The 23126-nt window shown below is 35.2% G+C and overlaps 1 protein-coding gene across 1 annotated transcript in view; it reads right to left on the bottom strand.

The window, feature by feature from the left end:
• Window positions 1-23126, bottom strand: part of GLCCI1 (glucocorticoid induced 1) — a 103446-nt gene that overhangs the window by 48052 nt on the left and 32268 nt on the right. Inside the window, exon 2 of the mRNA XM_073898878.1 lies at window positions 21407-21558. Coding sequence (XP_073754979.1) covers window positions 21407-21558 — 152 coding nt within the window. The remainder of the gene's footprint in view (window positions 1-21406; window positions 21559-23126) is intronic.

Raw genomic sequence — 23126 nt, 5'->3', positions numbered from 1 at the left:
TTTTGACATTAACATTAATAACAAAGTTATCAAATAAAAGAGAATTGTGAAGATACCCATATTGGTGCTTTTAAAGAGACTGCCAAACTAAATATAAAATGGCATTTCTACTAAGTAAAATAGATGGAAATGAGATTAACAGAACTAGCTCAGAAGCAGTGGGATCACAGATGACCTACATGTCAAATATCTAGCTAGATAAAGGGTTGATTGTACTATTCTTCCTATACTCAGGAAAGGGTGTTAGCAATAGTATTGAAAAATATCCAGCATCTTTATTTATTTATTTAAAAGAAATTTTTTTTTTATTTGACAGAGAGACAGCAAGAGAGGGAACACAAGCAGGGGGAGTGGGAGAGGGAGAAGCAGGCTCTCCGCCGAGCAGGGAGCCCAATGCGGGGCTCGATCCCAGGACCCTGGGATCATGACCTGAACCGAAGGCAGATGCTTAATGACTGGGCTACCCAGGCACCCCAACATCCAGCATCTTTAAATGAAAACATAAAATTATAATAATGAAAAAGAAAAACATTAAGCTAAATAAACTTACTATAATCTGAAGCAATACATCTTTTTTAAAAAAGAACTTGAGCTACATGTCAGAAAAGAGAATTGTTTTTACCTAAAACCTCATTTTCAATAATTTAACCAGTAACAGACACTATATAGACCCAAACGTAACACAAAACACTAAATCAAATAAGCAAGACTATTTAGTAGTTGCTTAAAATATCATCCTTAAGATATGAGAAAACAGTGTAATGCAAATTAGGGAAAGTAAAAATCACTAAAGACAGACAAAGGATAATGATTAGCACAATAAATATATATAGCTTTAAAAATGACTTATTGCATACTGAAAAAAATCAATCTTTATGTTGAGGTTGACGCTATATGGCTTCTTATGAAGAAGCCATCAGTTCTACTTTATAGGATTCAAATGCTTGCAAACAACTTTTTGAATAATTACCACCTCTTAAAAATAATAATATCCCAAAATAAAACCAACAGTTAAATGATAGTTGAATAAAAACACAAATAAACTGGTTAACCAGTTCAAATACCAAAGTGAAGCTATTTAGTGATAACAGAGCAAAACAGCTTATTCAGTTGACAAGTTCAAGGATAAAAGGTATCACTATATCAAATAAGCTGTTTGCAAAGAACTAAGTTATTAAAATTTCCTAAGTTCAGGCCTAGATAAGTCAAACTTCACTGAAAAAATTTAGCACCCCCCTACCAAGTAGTCATATCTTTAATAATCAACTATTCTAAAGTTATTCAGTTATGACAGTTTATCTTCGTCAAAGTTTTGAGAATTTATATGCCTTGTTACTTTTACTTTTCTACCAAGTGTAAGCATTACTCTTGTCAAAATCAAATGATTAAGGATCACAAGGTTTAAAACTCAAAAGTACATTTACAGAAAATGAGTGAAATTTCTGGTGTGTTCCATAATTATTTAACAATTACATTTATAACAGGAATTACTTTCATTTTGTACAACTCTTTTTCAAAAGACATTTACATAAACTATATCTCCAACTTAGAGATAAATTAATAGCCACAAAACTTTCACAATTGTCTTAATATTACTAAATATGCCAATGGCAAATGAAACTACATCTGAGGTCTCTTATCTCACAGATTTTTTCTTCATATTATCATTCTTTTCTTAAAACTGAATGTGAAAACCTATTTGATTATTTCAGAGTATAGTGTTATTTATACACAAGAAATAAAAACTAACTACAAAGGAACATTTATGTTCCTGACATCTAGCTAGTAAAATAGTTTTTTAAGAGTGCAAAACCATTAGAAGACTTCTCAGTCATGTGGCTGCAGAATTACATGCATATAAATTGTTTAAATATAATCATCATACTATAAACTTTTCAAAAAAAAACTCCCCAAAAAGTAATTTCATTTTAATCACACCAGTTTAAAATAAATAGTATGAAAAATGCTCTAGTCTGCAAATATATTCTATAGACTACGTTGTCCAATATAACAGCTACTAGCCACATGCAACAGTTTAAATTTAAATTAATGAAAAAGAAATAAAACTAAAAATTCAGCTCCTCAGTAGCACTAGCACATTTCAAATGCTCAATAACCACATGTGGCTAGTGGCTACTGGCTGCTATACAAGACAGCACAGATGTGGAACATTTCCATAGCTGCAGAAAGTTCTATTGAGAGCAGTGTTTTATACATTTAATTACAGATTTTGAACAAGGTATTTTAGTCAAAGCAAAACCAAAAGACGGCTCCTTGGTTTATTAAATCTATGTAAAGTTCATGCTTGTGAAGTCACAGAAGATGAACTAATTTGTATCTAATTTATTAAATCTGAGGATCTGAGAAATGCTTTACTATTTAAATACATACACAACACAAAGAGCAGAAGTTCTTTCCTTTCATATCAGTAAGCAATTCCTTCTGACTGGACTGTCCACTGATCTAGAGTAGAATTTTATGAACTGTGCTACTTATAACATGCTCCTGGATGTTGGAATATAGATAAGAGTTCGATCATCAAACTAATTTGGGAAATACTGTATTTCATACCTTCCCATACTCCATGTACAATGCAATTAGCATTTCAAAAATTCAAATACACACACTTTTTTAAAAAAAACCTGCTTTACTTTCTCTTATTTATATAACCCCAGAACACTTATTTTACAAGCAGACTCTCAACATCTTCCACAGAGAGCTTAGAAAGAAATCTAATCCTCAATAATTGATGTTGTATATAATTGCTTGCTTTTCATTCACCACACTAAGGGGATTCTTCCTTTCTAGTTGCCTCCACCTACACTACCAAGGTAGTGTACACTTGAATAATGCAGAACCAAAGCCATTTCCAAGACTGTTGACCAAAAGGTAGTTGGCTAAAAAAAATTCCCTCTATGTGATAAGGATACCTATAGGTGGAAAAGTCCATTTTCTATTTTCATCTCTCAGAACTGTCCAAAGTCCAGCCCATGAAGCTTTCTCTCCGACCCTCAGGTCCATCCACTACCTCTGGGTTTCCTATGTGAGGACCTCTTCTTCTATGAGTGAAATACACAGAAAACAAGTTCTATTGGCACAGGACCATACACTCGTTAAAAGATAATTTTTTTATGAGAAGTTTTAGGTCCACAGCAAAACTGAAAGTTACAGAGATTTCCCGTATACCCCATTTCCTCCCTTCATGCATGGCCATCTCTCAACAAAGTGGTACATTTGTTGCAAACTGATGAACCTATACTGACCCAACATTATCACCCGGAGTTCAGTTTACACTAGGGTTCACTCTTGGTGGTGTACATTCTATGGATGTAGACAAATGTATATATGACATGTATCCCACTAGTATAGTATCATACTGGGTATTTTCACTGCCCTAAAAATCCTCTGTATTCTACCTACTCATTCCTCCCCACATCCCCTGATGCCTAGCAGCTACTGATCTTTTAGCTTTCTCCTTTTTGGCCTTTTCCAGATGTCATGTAGTTGGAATCATACGGTAGGGGTCACATTTTCAGAGTGGCTTCTTTCACTCAGTAACATATATTTAAGGTTCCTCCCTGTCTTTTCACAGCTTGATAGTGCATTTCTTTTTAGTGCTCAGTAATATACTGTTGTCTAGAGGACCAACTTTACCTATCCGTTCACCTACTGAAGGATATCTTGGCTGCTTCCAAGTTTTGGCAATTATGAATAAAGCTGCTATCAACATCTGTGTCCAGGTTTTGTGTGGACAGAAGTTTTCAACTCCTTTGGGTAAATACCAAGGAACATGAATGCCGGATGGTGTGAAAAGGCTATGTTCAGTTTTCTAAGAAACCACCAAACTGTTTTCCAAAGTGGCTGTAGGCTATTGCACTCTCACCAGCAATGAATGGGAGTTTCTACTTCTCTGCATTGTCATTGTCCTGAATTTTGGCCATTCTAATAGGTGTGTTTTCATTTGTATTTCTCTGATGACAAATGATGCAGAGCATCTTTTCATATGCTTGCTTGCCATCTTTCTTTGTGAGGTATCTGTTAGGGTCTCTGGTCCATTTTTTAATCACGTTGTTTGTTTTCTTACTGTTAAGCTTATTTGAGAGTTCTTTGTATATTTTGGATAACGGTCCTTTAACAGACGTGAATACTGGGTAATTTTGTTATATCTTTATTCACAAACTAGCAAGGGCAAATGTGCTTTCCTGCTTTATCAACTTCAAAACAGATTAAACGAACTCCTAGCAAGAAAGTACACTTTTTCAATATGCAAGAGCCCAAAGCCACTTCCAAAACCCCCCATAAAACCAAAAAAACTAATCACTTCATAAAATTCTTGTAATCTTATTTAAAACTTATGTAAAACTTTTTTTTTAAGTAAACTCTATGCCCAACGTGGGGCTTGAACGCACGATCCCAAGATCAAGAGTTGCATGCTCCACTAGCTGAGCCAGCCAGGCACCCCTTATGTAAAACTGAAAAATCTATTTTTTGTACAATTAATCTTTGGTCTTGGAATTTAATGTAGTTTATAATCTATAATAGAAATATGATTACTGACTGCTAATGGTTTTACAGTGCTTTAAGGAGATGATCCTTAGCATTAAAGTACTGATCAACCTGGCAAGAAATGAAATGGAATTACATGAAAATCAATGATACTTAAATTAATAATTATGATTGTAGACTGATTTTAAGTTATAAAAAGCTTTACAATAGACAATTACAAATCATTATTTATAAACATATCATTTAGAGATTTACTTTTCCCCCACTAATAAAAAAATGCTTAAACTTTTATAAAACTTTTAACTTAAAAGATTACTTTGAAAAGTCTATCTTGATGAAGCATTAAAAGGAGCACAAAAAAGATTATATGATTCTATTATTATCCCTTGTTCTTCTGATAACAGTATACAAATACAAATAGCTTTATAACTAAGCATAAATTTAAATTGCTGTTTCACTTGTTAACAAATAATGCAGAAAAGGGGGCGCCTGGGTGGCTCAGTCATTAAGCGTCTGCCTTCGGCTCAGGTCATGATTCCCAGAGTCCTGGGATTGAGCCCTGCATCGAGCCCCGCATCGGGCTCCCTGCTCCGCGGGAAGCCTGCTTCTCCCACTCCCACTCCCCCTGCTTGTGTTCCCTCTCTCGCTGTGTCTCTGTCAAATAAATAAAATCTTAAAAAAAAAAATGTAGAAGAGTTCAGCTGCAAAAGCTTAGGAATTAGTGACAGCAGCAGTTACATGATCAAATATTTTATCACACTTCAATTATATAGCAAGTTATGTGCTCATTAGGTTAGACCAGTTTCAAAGTGTGGTCTGCTGATGAGCAGCATCAGCCTCATCTGGGATCTTATAAGAGATGCAAATTCTCAGGGTCAATCCCAGAATTACTAAACCTGGAATTCTTAGATATGGTTCAGCAACCCACGTTCTAACAAGCTCTCCAGATGATTGTGATGCAAGCTAAAGTCTGAAAACCACTATTAGACTAAGGAAATAAAAATGAGTAAGAAAGATTCTGCACTCAAGGTGCCAGACTGACCCACACATTTTCCTTGTAGGCTAATATCCATTAACAAGTATAATATCAATTTGCATATAATTACGTTTTTGGAAATTAACATAAGCTAAGCTAATGTATATATCATTTGGAGCCATGTGGAAAGTTATACTAATAGGGAGAAATTTTTCTTTACTAAGGAACATTAAACAGTAGTCCCTAGCAAGGATTAACATGCCTGAGTATTTAAGCTAAATGTATAAAATCTGTTATCTCATTAGGCCTCAATATGCTCAAAACGCAACTGAATGATAATCTGTGAAGTAATGGTTTGTGATTTTCCAGATTAGTACCAAGGAACTTACTCAGAAGACTTAAGAAGCTATATTTCTTAAGCTTAAGGTGAGGGGGAGGGAGGGTGTTGGTGAATTGCAATTTCTGAAAACAGGAAATACCACAGAAATCAACTACTGCATATGATAAAATGAAATCATCTGCCTTACTCTGTAAGAAATGCTAATTTGAGAAAAAGCAGTCATAAATGTGCCAACAACCTTAACAATATTCATAGTAATTCTATTTCCAAGAATTAACCTGAGATGTACACCCAGAGTTGCACTGGAAATAATGTCTATCAGTAGGGAAATGAAAAATTGTGGCACATTCTTACAACATAAAAACCACTGCACATGGACTACAATCCCACTTTAGGAAACAAATACACACAAAGAGAAAAAGACTAGAGAGAAATATTTCAACCTATAAATAGTGAGAATTCTAGATAATGCTATAGTAAATCCATAATTTATTTTTTCAGCTGAATGAGAAAAAATCAGGAAAAAAAGACTTAAAACCATGCTTAGGAATATTTAGTGTCATGGGAAAATGCTAGGACTTATTAAAAAGATGACAAAACACTACCTATCATATCATCTGAATTCTATTTTTATTTATTTTAAAGATTTTACTTATTTATTTGACAGAGAGAGACAAAGCATGAGAAGGAACACAAGCAGGGGGAGTGGGAGAGGGAGAAGCAGGCTTCCCTGCTTAGCAGGGAGCCTGATGTGGGCTCGATCCCAGGACCCCGGGATCATGACCTGAGCCGAAGGCAGATACTTAACGACTGAACCACCCAGGCACTCCCCCCGAATTCTATTTTTTTAAATGGTTTTATTTTTTAAATGTAAATAATCAAAATATAAAAGGATATATATCACAATGTTAAAAAATGGCTATGTCTGGATATTAGGAATATAGGCAACTTATTCTGTGATTTTCAGTATTTTCGAAATTTTCTACAATGATTACTGTTTTCAAAATTAGAAACAGGATTTTAAAAAAATAATATAGCTATGCTATAGAATTGGTGAGTATGGCTATATGTCTACACTGAGAAAACCCTAACTTTAGACACAAATGTCAAATCTATTTTGGAAGACAGGTTACACATAAGTTACATGTAAGTTAGAATGCTAGTATACATTACATTAAATATTTTTCAGTAGACTGGTTTCTTTTGACAAGGGGATTAGGGTTTTCTCCAAACTCCAAGGTTCTAAACGTAGATCACCAGCTATCGGCTATGGGAACAGAGTTGGAGACCTCAGATAAGCAGGAATATTTAATGTTTAGAGTAACTGAAAAGTGAAGGTCACTGAAATGTCAAATACTCAGAAATATTAGTGGAAAGTTATTGATGAAAATACTGACAGGAAGTTATAATTCAGTTCAGATATGCCTTTCATGGTACACTTTAATTATGTAAGGGAAAAATATCTACAAAAATGTTCTCCTGAAAAAGTTAAACACAGAGCTACCATACGATCCAGCAATTCCTAGAGAAACAAAAACATGTGTCCACACAAAAACTTGTACACAAATGTTCACAGCAGTACTTCAACCCATGAATGTATAAATAAATTTTATTCAACACCCTGGAATATTAGTTAGCAATAAAAAGGGATGAAGTACTGATATATGGTACAGTATGGCTGAATCTTAGAAATACTATACTAAGTAAAAGAAACCAGATACGAAAGGCCCCATATTGTATGAGTCCATTTATATGAACTGTTCAGGATATACAAATCTACAGAGGCAGAAAGTAGATTTGTGGGTGCCTCCGGCTGAGAGAAAGAGGGTTCAGGGAAAACAGTGAGTGACTGCTAATGAGTACAGTGGTTTCTTTTTGGAGTGATGAAAATATTCTAAAATTGATTATGGCAATGGTTGCACAACACTGAATATATTAAGAAAGAAACTGTACACTTTAAATAGGTGAACTGTATGGTACATAAACTATATCTCAATAAAACTGTTACTAAAATAGTTAAGTCAAAGAGGCAATTATAAATCAGCCTCATTTTTCAATTAAAAAAAAAAGCCATGTATTGCTGAACCTGAAACACTCAAGCATCATTTGCATTTTCTCAAAAATAACTGATATTTTCTGTCATGCTTTTCTTGCCAAGTTTCAAATCACACAGAGGTACTAGTCAAGAAATACAATAGAACGGGGCGCCTGGGCGGCTCAGTTGGTTAAGCGACTGCCTTCGGCTCAGCGACTGCCCGGGACAGAGTCCCACATCGGGCTCCCTGCTTACATCTCCCTCTGACCCTCCCCCTTTTTGTGCTCGCTCTCTCTCTCTCTCTCTCTCTCATTCTCTCTCTCAAATAAATAAATAAAATCTTTAAAAAAAGAAATACAATAGAAGAGGCCAGGAGGGATTGCACATTAATAATCTATCCAGTTAGGTTTCTCAAGTCATGTTGAGAACATTTAACAAAAAAATTAAAGATATAACATAAAGTGTACACTGAAAATACTATTCTCTGGCTTCTTATAGAAACAGAGTTACTAACAGACTCTTGACAAATAACCAGCTTCTGCTTTAACCAAAAGGAAATGGGTATGTGAGGAATTAAAAGTATAAACAATATTTCAATTTATTACTTGGTCTTTACACCTAACAGTACCCTTTCTGACCAGTTTTATCACTACTATCAGGAAGAGATTTAAAATCAAATGAGATCTAATTTTCAGTTTTTAGAGAATATTACAATGAATTAATTCTTTGGTGTTATAATCTTTCAAATTACAATTTACCTCGGTTGCTGGGTTTCAAAAAATTGATTCCACATGTAAAAAAGTAAAAGCAATTTTACTTTTTAAAAATAATATTCCCAAACACTTTAAAAATATATTTAACAATCACATTGGAGTATAACTGCCTCTGAGTTATCCAAGAGATAAACTACCTTTGTTGTTCCTTGATAGCTTTTAACATTTTAAAAAAACCTCTCATGCCTGACAGAAAATCAGCAACATAAGTGACTACGAGATATCTTCTAAAAATATTTTCACACCATTCCAAAGTCATAAAAACTAACAGTGCTCAACTGATGGCATGAATATCATCAGTGGGATACCTAAGTGATGATGAAGGAAGGAGTTTCCTTAAGAATCTATCTCCACTTTCCCATACCTGGACCCACCAATCTGAAGTGCCATTTCTTATTTGTAAGACTGCACAGTAGGCAACAATAGCTACTTAGGACTGAGTGAATCCTGACCTACCAGGAACTGTTTATTGAGTTTCAGACCCCTATCATGTGGCAGAGTTATCTGTATAATTTCTATGCCATTTCCTACCAATTCAGACTTAATGCTCATAACTGCATACCAATTGTTGGTATTAGTAATAATGACTTTTTCTGTCACTAAATTCACTATCATTATATTTAAGCCTCCTGACAGTAAAATATTACAGATTCTAATACAAAGGCAACTAACATTTACCAATATCTACCATGTCCTAGATACTGTCCTCGAAGCTTACCATGGATTATTTTATGTAATCCTCACTGCAGTAGGTACCAGTGTTATCCCCTAAAAGCTATGAGAATTCCAACAGCAATGAAAACTGTTTTCACTCGGTTCATACTAATGTTTCCTAGGAATGGGATAGATCCTATCCCAATCATTCATTTATACAAAGTAGTTATTAAGTTGAAAGGCATGTTGCTTTCTCATACTATGCCCTTGGCTAAGGATTTAATTCTTAAGTTCTTAAAACTTAATGTCACTAACAAATGTCTAAGTAAATGCTAATTATTTATTACTATTATAGGATTTTTGACAGAAAATTGATGGGCTAAAAGATATAAAAGGAGAACAAATGTACCAGACAACAAACGTCAAGATGATAGATTAAGAGGGTTGTTCCAAATAAATACAACCTATTTCATAATTCTACCTACAGCTAAATTAGGGGTAAAGGTGTGGGGGAAGAGACTAAGGAAAGCAGGTTAATTTTGCTACCTGTTAAATATTTCTGATAATGGGAGGAACCCCAAGCACTATATGAATAACAGGAGTATGGGAAAGGCTCTTTGCTAAAAACCTTTTACTTCTGAATCAAATGATTTTCCTACCTATTGAAAATTAGTAAGTAGAATTTTGAGTTTCTGATAACTTTAGACATAGTGTTTGGAAATGACAAATATTAAATATTTTAGCCATGGGTTTTAGTTTTTCATCAGTACAGCTGAGGATATTCCTTTGCCAACCAAAAATACTACTCCCTAAGTTAGGAACATGACTACTTTCACGTGGACTGTTAAACTCTAGGATTATATGATCCTCTGTCTCTGAATTAGCTCATAGCTGAAAGAGAGTAAAGGTGATCTTCAACAGGAAGGAATCTTTATACACTCACTCGACAGCCAGTTAGGGACCAGCTCAATAAAAACAACTTAGGTCCCCAGAACACAATCTAAGAGGCCACAATGGTCAAATCTTTAGACTTGTTTCCATTTCCAGAGAAGCCTCCCACTCCCCAAAATAGTTCCATCAACTGCTGCTTCTTAAACAAACTTGTTTAACAAGGACACAGGAAACCCAAACACCTGTATTAAGCATGACTTTTGGTCAGGAAATGAGTTTTTGATCAGAGTGGTAAAACTGAAAGTTCTCTTTCATATCTATTACTATTTGAGGGATATCATCCACTCCTTTGATTAAATTCCTCTCCTGCCAAGCTCCTTTCACAAAGAGAGGAAAAGGATAGATTCTTTTAAATGTAATTTCAACAGCAAAAATTCATATATTTTAGTTCAGAGTTGCTGACTTTATCAAATGCGGCTAAAGCCAATGTGAAGGACTTATTCCAGATCTGATTCTTAAAAATAAATAAAAATAGGGGTGCTTGGGTGGCTCGGTTGGTTAAGCATCTGACTTTTGATTTCAGCTCCGGGTTGTGAGATGGAGCCCCCCGTTTGGATTCCGCACTGGGCATGGATCCTGCTTAAGATTTTCTCTCTCCCTCTCACCACCCTCTGCTCTATAAATAAATAAATATAATAGATACATGAATAAATAAATAAATTTGTAGAGAAAGATGCTGGCATAGACTTAGGATCATAAAACTCCATATATTCAAATTTAATGAAATTAAGAAAAATAAATTAAAATGCTATTTTATGTACTTACTGGCATATTTAAATGTTTCATACTTCAAATTTTGAAAATTAATTTTAAACAATAAAATACCAAAGAAAAACATCATCTGGAAAATAAAAGCAGAGTATGCAGAATTTCACTTAGGATCTAACCATCCCATCTCTTACTCTTCAAAAAATACAAAAGGTAAACGAGAAAAATTCTGAAGTCTTCTCTGATACCAAATTTGGAGGGAAAATGAATGAGCGGAGTAGATAGGACATCTAAATGGAAAGATTTATATACGGTAAAAGCTATTCTCACCTCAATTGCCCATCAGAAATTTTTTAAAAACTGCCATGCTCACCACACCATTTTTCCCTATTAGGGAAATATGGCAGAGGACTCCAAAACAAATAAATAAATAGATACACAAATAAATAAATAGTGCAAAGCTAATTATTTCCAGCAATAAGCAAGATTTACCAGAACAGAAAGACAAAAGACAAAAACAAAGAAATAAAAAAACATGGGAATGAGGTGGGAGAAAGGACGAAGAAATTTCCTTTTGAAGTTCCCCTTTTCTAGCTGTGAATTTACAGTGCCAAGGCCACTATCCAAACATGCACCTATCTTTCCCTGTCTCTGCTGGTAAATGTAAATAATAATAGCAATTATTTATTGACAATGTGTTGATCCCTATTCCTAGCATTTCAAATATATTTCCTTATGATAATCCTACGAGGTACAATATCCCATTAATAAATAAGAAAAGTGAGACAGAGAGGTAAAGTAATTTGCCCAGAATTACAAAGCTGGAAAATGCTGGAGCCAAGATTCAAAACCAGTTTGATTCCAGAACCAGAGCTCTTGACCAATGGAAGAATGAATGAATGAATGAATAAAACAGAGTTTTCAATACTAACTTATATTATGAAAAGCTTAAATTCAGGGGCAAAATATTAATCAAGATACAGCGTATTCTATAATAATAAACAATGCCAACCAAAAGGAAAATAAAATGGACATAAATCTTTATACATGTATATTATTAAGATATATAAAGCAATGGCCACTGGAAACATACATCAACAGAAATTTTAATTCAATAACTGCCAGCTTATGATGGAACAAACAGACATAAAGGGGCTATATGGAAACCGAATAACATAATAAGGCTGAATTAATATGTAATGAATTAATTCTGTATCTAAAAGTAAAGACTATGCCTTGTTTTCAAATACCCACAGAACATTAAGAAAAAAACCAATCTTATATTAGGCCACAAAGAAAATTTCACTGCAGTTTCCACAGATAAATAATTCTATTTTCTAAATACAATAGAGCCAGAAATTAAATTTTTACTCAGAAAAGAAATTTTAACCATTTAGAAGTTAAAAAAACAAAATGCTCTCACATACTAAACAGGGTATCAAAACTGAAACTACACAGTATCTTGCAAATATGAATAATGGAAACATTATATACTAGCCAAAGCTGGACTCAGAGGATAAGTCTTGGCATAAAACAACTATATTACTGAACAGAAAATATCACAAACACAAAAATTAAGCATTTATCTCTAGAATTGAGAAAAAATACATATATATACTCCAGGGAGGCAGAAGAAAGGCAATGATAGAGCAAAGTCAGACAGCAATGAACTAGAAAAAAAGAAAAACAGGAAAACAAATTTCAACATTTAAATTTTTTTAAAATACTATATAGCCTAATTTAATACCATATAACCTAATAAATTTAATCACTCAAAACACAGATATACAATATAAGTGAAAAAAATAACTACAGATATACAAGAAATTAAAAGAATTATTCAAGAATATTTTGTGAAACTATGCAAATACACTTGGAAAAGCTGGATGAAATGGATTATATTCAAATGAAAATATTGAACAAAAAAGAAACTAAAAGAAACCAAGAGCCAAAGGCGTGCCTGGGTGGTGAAACTGGTTAAGCATCCAACTCTTGGTTTCTACTCAGGTCATGATTTCAAGGTCCTGAGATTTAGCCCCGTGTTGGGCTCCACTGGGATCCAAGCTCAGTGCAGAGTGTACTTACACCAAGTTCTCCCTCCCTCTCTGCCCGTCCTCCCTGTGTGCGTGCACTCTCTCTCTCTAATAAATAAAAATAAAAATCTTGAAAAAATAAAAAGAAACTGGGGTGCCTGAGTGGCTCAGTTGGTTAAGCGGCTGCCTTCAGCTTAGGTCATGATCCCAAGGTTCTGGGATCGAGCCCCACGTTGGGCTCCCCGCCAAGCAGGGAGCCTGCTTCTCCCTCTCCCTCTGCCTCTGCCTCTGCTCTGCCTACTTGTACTCTCTCTCTCTCTCTCTCTCTCTCTCTCTCTCTGTTAAATAAATAAATAAAAATCTTTAACAAAAAAGGAAAAAAGAAAAAGAAACCAAGAGCCATGGAAAAAAATGAGATTTTACTGAAGAGTTACAATCTGAAAACATACTAGTCTAGTTAGCTTCATAGGTAAAATTTTTTCAGACTCAAGTAACAGATAATTGGGATGGTATTTTCACCATTTGTGCCAGAGCACAAAGGAAGGAAATCTTGCAAAATCTTTTTATGAAGCAAGTATAACACTAATCTAAGGATTACATTATGTAAAAGAAAAAAGTTCAGACCTCATTTCTGAATTCTGAAAACATAAATATTAACAAACACTTCATTTGCTGCTGTATATTTTATTCATTTATTTTTAAAATCTTTTTTTTAAGATTTTATTTATTAATTTGACAGAGACATAGCGAGAGAGGGAACAGAAGCAGGGGGAGTGGGAGAGGGAGAAGCAGGCTTCCCGCCGAGCAGGGAGCCCGATGCGGGGCTCCATCCCAGGACCCTGGGATCATGACCTGAGCCGAAGGCAGACGCTTAATGCCCCACCACTGTATATTTTAAAAAAAGGACTCCATAAATAGCATTTATTCCATAAATGTAGTCATGACCAATTATTAAGTAATCTATTAAAGAAATTCACCGTCTTACAGATTATGAGTCAAGATAACATACTCTTTTCAACGATGAAATGGTATTTCACATGTAAAGAATCCCTTCCAATTTAAGAAGAAAAACAATTAGTAAAATAAGTATGTTTGATGCTACTCCTGTCAGAGTGAATGCACCAGCTCTTTAAATTTATTGAGATATAACTGACATATAGCCTTATATTAGCTTCAGATGTAAAACATGATACAATATTTGTATATGTTGTGAAGTGATCACCACAGTAAGCCTAGCTAACACCATCACCACTCATAGTTCTGGAAATTTTTTCTTGTAATGAGAACTTTTAAGATTTTCTTTCTTAGCAACTTTCAAATATGCAATACAGGATTTGTAACTATAGTTGCCATGCTGTACATTACATCCCTAGACAAATTGTTTATTTTATAAATAATTTTATTTTCACCCATTTCACGCACCCCCCCAACTCCCAGCAACCATCAATCTGTTCTTTGTATATGTGAGCTTTTTATTTTTAAGATTCCACATATAAGTGAGATTATATTTGATCATGTTTGTCTTTGTCTTTGATTTATTTCACTTAAGTACAATGCTCTCAAGCTCCATTCATGTTGCTGCAAATGACAAGATTTCATTCTTTTTTATGGCTGAATAATATTCCATTGTATACACATAGCACAACTTCTTTATCTATCTGTTGATGATCATTTAGATTGCTTCCACACCTTGGCTACTGTAAATAATGCTCCAATGAACGTGGGGGTGCATGTACCTTCTCAGGTTAGTGTTTTTGTCTTCTTTGGATAAGTACCCAGAAATACAACTGCTGGATCATACGGTATTTTTTTTTAATTTTTTGCAGAAACTCAAAAACTTTTTCCATAGTGGCTGTGCCAATTTATATTCCCACCAACAATGCACAAGTATTTCCCTTTTTTCACATCCTGGTCAACACTTGTTGTCTCTTGTCTTTCTCATAACAGTCATTCTGACAGGTATGAGGTGATATTTCACTGTAGTTTTGATTGTATTTCCCTGATCATTAGTGATGCTGAGCATCTTTTCATATTTCTTCTGGTCATCTAAATGTCTTCTTTGGAAAAATATGTATTCAGATCTTCTATCAATTTTTTAACTGGATTGTTTGTTCTTTTGCCATTGAATTATAGGAGTTCTTTGCTATTTTGGATATAATTTGTAAATATTTTCTCCTGTTCAATAGGATGCCTTTTCATTTTGTTTATGGTTTCCTTTGCTATGCAGAAGCTTTTTAGTCTGATGTAGTCCCACTTGTTTTTTGCTTTTAATGTCAAATCCAAAAAATCATCACCAAGACCTATGTCAAGGAGCTTTGTTTTCTTCTAGAATATTTTATGGTTTCAGGTCTTACATTCACGTCATTAGTCCATCTGAGTTAAATTTTGTATATAATATATGATAGTGGTCCAGTTTTCCCAACATCATTTATTGAGGAGACTTGTCCTTTCCCCATTGTATATTCTCTTCTCCTTTGTGATAAATTGATGATATATGCACGGGTTTATTTCTGGGCTCTCTATTCTGTTTCATTGATTTATATGTCTGTCTTTATACCAGTACCACACTATTTTGATTATAATAGCACTGTAATATATTTTGAAATAAGGATTTCATGATGTCTCCAGCTTTGTTCTTTCTCAAGATGCTTTAGCTATTGAGGGTCTTTTGTGGTTCAATATAAATTTTAGGATTGTTCTATTTCTGTGAAAAATGCCACTGGAATTTTGACAGGGATTGCACTCAATCTGTAGACTGCTTTGGGTAGTATGAACACTTTAACAATATTAATTCTTCTAATCCATAAGCATGGAATAGCTATTTATCCGTGTCTTCATCAATTTCTTTAGTCAATGTCTTATATAGTTCAGTGTACAGGTCTTTCACCTCCTTGGTTGGATTATTTCCTACATATTTTATTCTCTTGATGCAATTGTAAATGGGATTTTCTTAATATGTCTTTCTGATACGTTACTAGTGTAAAGAAACAACAAATTTCTGTATATTTATCTTGTATCCTGCAAATTCATACTGAATTCATTTATTAGTTCTATCAGTCTTTTGGAGTTTTCAGGGTCTTCTATATACAGCATCATATTATCTGCAAATAGTGACAGTGTTACTTCTTCCTTTCCAATTTGGAAGCCTTTTATTTCTTTTTCTTGCCTAAGTACTCTGGCTAAGACGTCCAATAGTATGTTGAGTAAAAGTGGTGAGAGTGGGCATCCTTATTTTGTTCCTGATGTTAAAGAAAAAGCTTTCAGCTTTTCACCACTGAGTATGATGTTAGCTATGGGGTTGTCACAGATGGCCTTTATTCTCTCTCTATACTCTATACATTCTCTCTATACTCACTTTTTCGAAATTTTTATCACAAATGTTGAATTCTGTCCAATGCTTTTTCTGCTTCTACTGAGAAGATCATATAATTTTTATCCTTCATTTTGTTAATGTGGTGTATCACACTGAACAATTTGTGGGTGTCAAACCACCCTTGCATCCCTGGAATAAATCCCACTGATCATGGTGTATGATCCTTTTAATGTATTGTTGAATTAGGTTTGCTAATATTTTGTTGAGGTTTTTTTTGCATCTAAATTCATCAGGGATGTTGGCCTATAATTTTCTTTTGTGGTGTCCTCGTCTGGTTTTGGTGCACCAGCTCTTTAAAGCTTCTTCCCATAGTAAGTCTCATGGCCAAACTTAACTTTAGGTGGGCAGAGAAGTAAAATTCTACCATGTGCCATGAAGAGAGAATGTATATATCTGTGACAAGCCCTCATCGCTACTATACCTGGGAATTTAGAAGAAACACCTTTTCTTACTGTTCTATTTTTACTGTTTGACCACTTTATAAAAACTATATGCATTATTTTCTCATTTAAAAACACACTCACATTCAGAATTTTAAATCTGTCTAGAGATGGAAGTTTTAGACTATATGGTGAAAACTGAGAAAATACTACTGTCTGATTACTGTAACCTTAACTGCAAGTTCAATTTTAAGAGTTGACAATAATTTTTTGTTTTAAAAAAGGTTGTATCTGCACGGCTAATGTATTAAAGTAATATTAAATTCCACAAATGGGTTTTTAGTTTTTATTTCTATTAAGCTACACAGATTATTCTAATAAGCTGGCAATGATCCATGTCTTCACTGGCCTTAAACATGTGAACCTGTCTCTTTTAGTCCTCAGAATAAATGCATGATTCTGCAAATTGGGTATTGCTAACTTCAGTTTATAGAAAAGGAAAGTGAAGTTTGGACCACATGACAGTTAATTCAGTGGGACATCATTCTTTTCCCAACACATTATTTAAAAAACTGCAAACATAACCAGTTTACCGAAAAAAAAAAAAAAACTGCTTAGTGAGCACTCATAAAGTCAACAGATTCTATATGTAACACTTTGCTTTATTTGCTTCATCATATATCTGCCTATCCATCAATTGATCTTATTTGTGATTCACTTCTAACTAGGCTGCAGACAGCAGTATACTTCACCCCTAAACAGAGTTCAATTATTTGTTTACTGCTCTATATTTTAAAAATTAAGTTATATAGTAAAATGCACAAGCATATACTTGCATATGTTTTGACAAATGCATTCACCCACATAACCAAAACCTCTATCAAGATATAAAAAACTTCCATTATCGCAGAAGGTTCTCTCATATTGGGCCTTGATTTGAACACATGATCCATCTCCAAAGTCCACAGTGTTTTCCCCAACACTATGCTACTTCTTTCTAGAAGGCCCAGTGTGTAAGTATATTAAACATTAAGAATTTTATTCCTAGCCTTCAATAATTAAAGTAGTTGAAATATGGAAATATAAAAGGAAGAAAATACTAGAGACATCCTCCACCAAAACCAGACAGCCTCGATATTTAATATCTGTAGTAAGCAGATCGTACTATGCTCCCTCCACTGACTTCCCCTAAATAAACAAAAACTTCTACTTGCCTCCCTAAGAGCTCGAGTTAATCCAAGAAGAATGGATGTGACAATAAAAAAAAATTCATACGTTCATCTCTTGTATCTTTAATTAAACCAACAGAGGCTTGGGGGTAAGACCATTTCTTATGCTTCTGAAGCAAGCAAGGTTAAATGCCATATGCTTTAACGGTTACTATGAGAGGCAGTGGGGAATTGGAGAAAAAGCAAAAGCTTTGGAATCAGCCACATCTGGGTTCAAATCTCTTCATTTATTAGCTATCTTACCAACCAATTATTTAACTTCTCCAGGCCTCAGTATCTCATCTGTAAAACGAGGCCTATGTTTTATCTTCCTTTCAATGTCCTTTCTCAAATAAATGATCTACATGGAGATCCAGGCAGACCTCGTCCCTGGACCTCAAGTTTTAGGGGGAGCTGCTCTGGCCCTCTTCTAGTCATACCCCTCCTCACAGGTGAAGAGACCATGGGTCCAAAAGAACATACACACCACAGGGCGCCTGGGTGGCTCAGTCGGTTAAGCGACTGCCTTCGGCTCAGGTCATGATCCTGGAGTCCTGGGATCGAGTCCCGCATCGGGCTCCCTGCTCAGCAGGGAGTCTGCTTCTCCCTCTGACCCTTCCCCTCTCGTATGCTCTCTCTCTCTCTCTCATTCTCACTCTCTCAAATAAGTAAATAAATAAAATCTTAAAAAAAAAAAAAAGAACATACACACCATGAACCCACACCTCTGCCACAGCCTATGCCCTGGGTAATCTAGACCCAGGAATTCCTTTGCCTAAACAGAGTAGCCTCGCCTCCAAGGTCTGAAAGAACCTATTCCCTGGGTCTCACTTGCTCAAGGAATATGAATGAATCATGGATGTGAGGACTGGGGAGTTGAAACATATGTGTGAAGCCATGTGAAGAGAATGGTGTGTGGAAGAGATATGGGTTTAGGCTCAGAAGGCGGGATGGGCTCAACACATGCAGACACATTCTGGCATGTAAGTCTGAAGAATCCAACTTCTTAGTTCAAACCTGAAGTTCAAGGTCCACATGAAGGTTTATTTGTCAAAGGAGGAGGACAAAATATATTTTATGTAATGGTTTGTTAACGTATACATACATGGTATATGGGTCTTCATTTATATTTGTGTTACAAATGATCCTATCTGTAACTACTACTAATCGGTACTGACATACTCATTTTCAAATATTATCATATTTAGTCATATAACATTATCATGGGTTGGTTTCACTAGCCTCGTTGTGCAGATAAAGAAACAGACAAGATTAAGAAACTTTTTTCTATCTCTATATTGCTCTCTTCTTAACTCTTGGTATCTGAGTTTCTTCCTCTATCATATCATGAATATTACACTCTCCAAGATAATGTACCCTGAATTCCTAACTTCAGCCCTTATTTCTCCATAATCTCTCTTTAGAACCTGAGAGTGTTAACAATTCTTCCTTAAAACATCTTTCCCTTGGGCGCCTGGGTGGCTCAGTCGTTGGGCGTCTGCCTTCGGCTCGGGGCATGGTCCCAGGGTCCTGGGATCGAGTTCTGCGTCGGGCTCCCTGCTCCTTGGGAGCCTGCTTCTCCCTCTGCCTCTCTCTCTCTCTCAATCTCTCTCTCTGTCTTTCATGAATAAATAAATAAAATCTTTAAAAAAAAAATCTTTCCCTTGCTTCTAAGGCTAGACTATTTCAGTTCTTCTCTTAGCTTTTGCTCTTTTTCTGGCTCCTCTCTTTCTGAATAGTGTCTGCATAAAGTACATGTTCAATAAAAAGTGGGATTTTTTTTTTTAAATCTAAAAAGAAGAGCTTTTATCTTGAAGCATAGTGATAGTTACTCTACTAGCTGATACATGCATGCAGTATTCCATTCATCCTAACAGCACCATAAAACTGAAGCTGAGGATGATGGACAAAAGGACCTGTGTTAGAAACCTGGCTCCAACACTTTCTAGCTTTACGATCCTGCGTTTTTGCTTCCCCATCTGTGTCATCTTATAAGATTCTTGTGAGAATTAAATGAAACTCAGGATATAAAACACACAGCACATGATCCATAGTCAATAAATGTTGACCCCTCCCTCCTCTTCCTGTTGCTTCTGGGTGAGCACGTCAGTCTTCCCTCTTTCCCTCTGTGCATTTCCAGACTAAGGCCTTCGTCTCGTCCTTTATGTTCCATGTCCACACTTTATCACACCTGCGAACCCAACTCCTCCAGAAAGGTGGTCCTGAAGTACCTGCATCCGTTTCTAAGTGTCCAGGTCTACATCTCTAAGTTTTACTAGCTATTTCTACTTGAGAATCCCACTGCCTACCAACTCCAACTGATCCTTCTCCTCACAAAATGAAGAATGGAAAGCAAAAGACCGGGGACAGCATAAAATATTACAAAGACAAAATTGATAGGATGAATGATAAAGAAGCTGATTTCATGGTTTCAAGCTTGTCTGAGAAAATTACAAAAATTGAGAAGATTCTCATAAATCATGTCCAAAATTATCTCCCTTTTCCCTTCAGACATGAAGCTCTAATCCTTCCATTTCCCTAACCCATGAAGCCCCAAATCTTCTCATTCCTTTGGATTCTCTCATATTTAAGTGCTCTATTCATCACACATCTAATTATATACTATATCCTATTACTGATTTTCATAAATTTACATGTTATCTTCCTAACTATGCTGCAAGTTCTTTAAGGCCACAAACATCTCTTATATTTTTAGTGTTCTTCATAATGCTGATTGACTACTATTATGAAGATATGGTCAAGAACTCAGAAATCATAAATTAAGATGTTTTCAGATTTTTCCCTGACTTGGAAGGAAAAGCTTCTCAAATCAAAAAGGCTGGGGAACCTTCCACACATAGAAAAAGTATGACAAACTATGTGTTAATACTTTGTAAATTATTTCCAAGAACTGTGTAAACTTTTCTCCAAAGATTATTTCTATTTTCTCATATAGATACTAGTTGTTATATTCATTTCTGTTAAGCAATTCTTAAAACTATGTCTCAAAAACTGTGTACTATAGACTGATGTGCTATTTATTAAATTTTAAATACTTTTAAAACTTTTAAAACCCAAAGGACAAAAAGCAATTAGTCTAAAGTTTATTAAAAGAAATGGCTTCCGGGGCGCCTGGGTGGCTCAGTCGTTGAGCGTCTGCCTTCGGCTCAGGTCACAATCTCAGGGTCCTGGGATTGAGCCCCGCATCGGGCTCCCTGCTCCGCGGGAAGCCTGCTTCTCCCTCTCCCACTCCCCCTCTGCTTGTGTTCCCTCTCTCACTGTGCCTCTCTGTCAAATAAATAAAATCTTAAAAAAAAAAAAAGAAAGAAAGAAAGAAATGGCTTCCTTCTTTGGTTGAATACACTATATTTCAAATTTGGAAAAATTTAATGAAATTACATTTTCTTTAATGTGATCAAAACAGAAGAACTGCAGGACAATAAAGCTGATTTTGATTTGCTCTTTTTACCTGAGTAGCTTTATCTTTCATGCACGAAGGGTAATGAACATGAGGATCCCGTGGCCACTGTCCTGTGAGGTAAGGTCCTGTTATCGTGTCCAAAGAAGAGGTTCGTCTGATTGTACTAGAGTTTCGAACTTGTTGAGCTTTTGGCCTGTCCACTATAAAAAGTGAAAAAAAAAATGAGATTAGTCACTGACAAATTACGTAAAATTTAAAATTATTTAAACTTCATAGCTTATAAAGAATGATTTTCCCTAAATATGTATTTACCCTAATAGCTCTCTTATATGACCTGATGAAACGTATAGACCCTCTCTGAAGGAAAATATGTTCACATATTAAATCTTGCATATCCTTCCAGGGCTGTTACAGATGCTATGAAGCCCACCCATTTTAGAGACGTATTCTAAAATCTACCGATCATCTTCACTGCCATTACTTTAATTAAGACTCTCTCATGTCTCACCTGGACTGCCAGTTTCCTAACTGCTATCTCTGCATCCATCTCAATTAAATCTGACCGGGCTACCTCCCAACACCACCAAAAGAACATTTCCATGGTTAATCATTGTCTTTAACTTACAGCCTGTATTTTTCACAATTTGGCTCCCATAGACCTCAGTGTTTAATGTCTTGCTACTCCTCTAGAAATCCACGTTACCTACAAAGTGCCAAATGAACTAACTGCAGTTTCCCAAATGTAAAACACTCCCTTCCCTGCCTCTATACATTCTATTATTTAATGAGCCTAGAACGCTTTCCTTCTTTGTTCACTTGACAAACTCTTATCTCCCTGACCAGCTCAGGTGTCACAGCAACTCTGTGAAACCTCTCCCAGGGCTTTTCCTTCTCCATCTCTATCTTTAGTTTAAGATACATGTGTCCAGCTCTGCTTGCATGGAATCCTAAGTTTGTCTTTCTCCCCAACCAGAACCTAAGTTTAAAAGTCTCTACAAACTGAAAAGGAGTCAATGCTCAATACTTATTTGATCAATTTATTCACAGCTACACAAAAATAACGTGTATAAAGAACTCTATATTTTAATTCAATTTCCTCATTTATGTATGAAGAATCTGAAGCCCAAAGGGATAAAACTGAATTGTCCAATGAAAGAGAACTGCTAACAGGAGACAGAGGTAAAAAGGAAGCAAGATCTCCAGACATTCTATACCATTCAATCTACTGTAACAATCTACTTCTCTTCATTTGGATACTGTAAGTACCTCTGTTGAAAATTAAAATGATCATAATGAACTCTGTAGTTTCTTTACAAAGAAATTATAGAGGGTTTTTCATATATACATCCCCACTAATTTACCATCGATGTGCTTTCTATAATAAAATCCCTTGAATTACAAGCTCCAAGGCTCAAGAGTCTTATTCAGGGTTATAGCTCACACGGAACTAAAATGGCTTGCACATTACAAACAGTCAAAAACATTTGTTATTGAACGCTGTTCTTTAACTATCTTCCTGAAGCCAGAATACAGAAGTAGTTTTCATCAGACAACAAAACACAGCATACTTTGGTGTTATATTACTTACGTATCTTAAAACTGCAATTTTGATTTCTTCTTTAACCCGAGAGTTAGAGAAGATATGAAAATCACAAATTTCCTCCCTATCTTTATTAATTAGCTCTAATTTCACTTCACCGTGGGCAGAGAACCTAGGATGACCTATTTCTATCTACTCTGCAATTACCTGAATTTTCCAAAAACACGG

The sequence above is a fragment of the Callorhinus ursinus genome, unplaced genomic scaffold (genome assembly GCF_003265705.2).
Source record: "Callorhinus ursinus isolate GAN/ISIS: 27379988/994484 unplaced genomic scaffold, GSC_fseal_2.0 scaffold12, whole genome shotgun sequence".
Lineage (NCBI taxonomy): Eukaryota > Metazoa > Chordata > Mammalia > Carnivora > Otariidae > Callorhinus > Callorhinus ursinus.
This window is presented reverse-complemented; position numbering and strand designations above follow the sequence as displayed.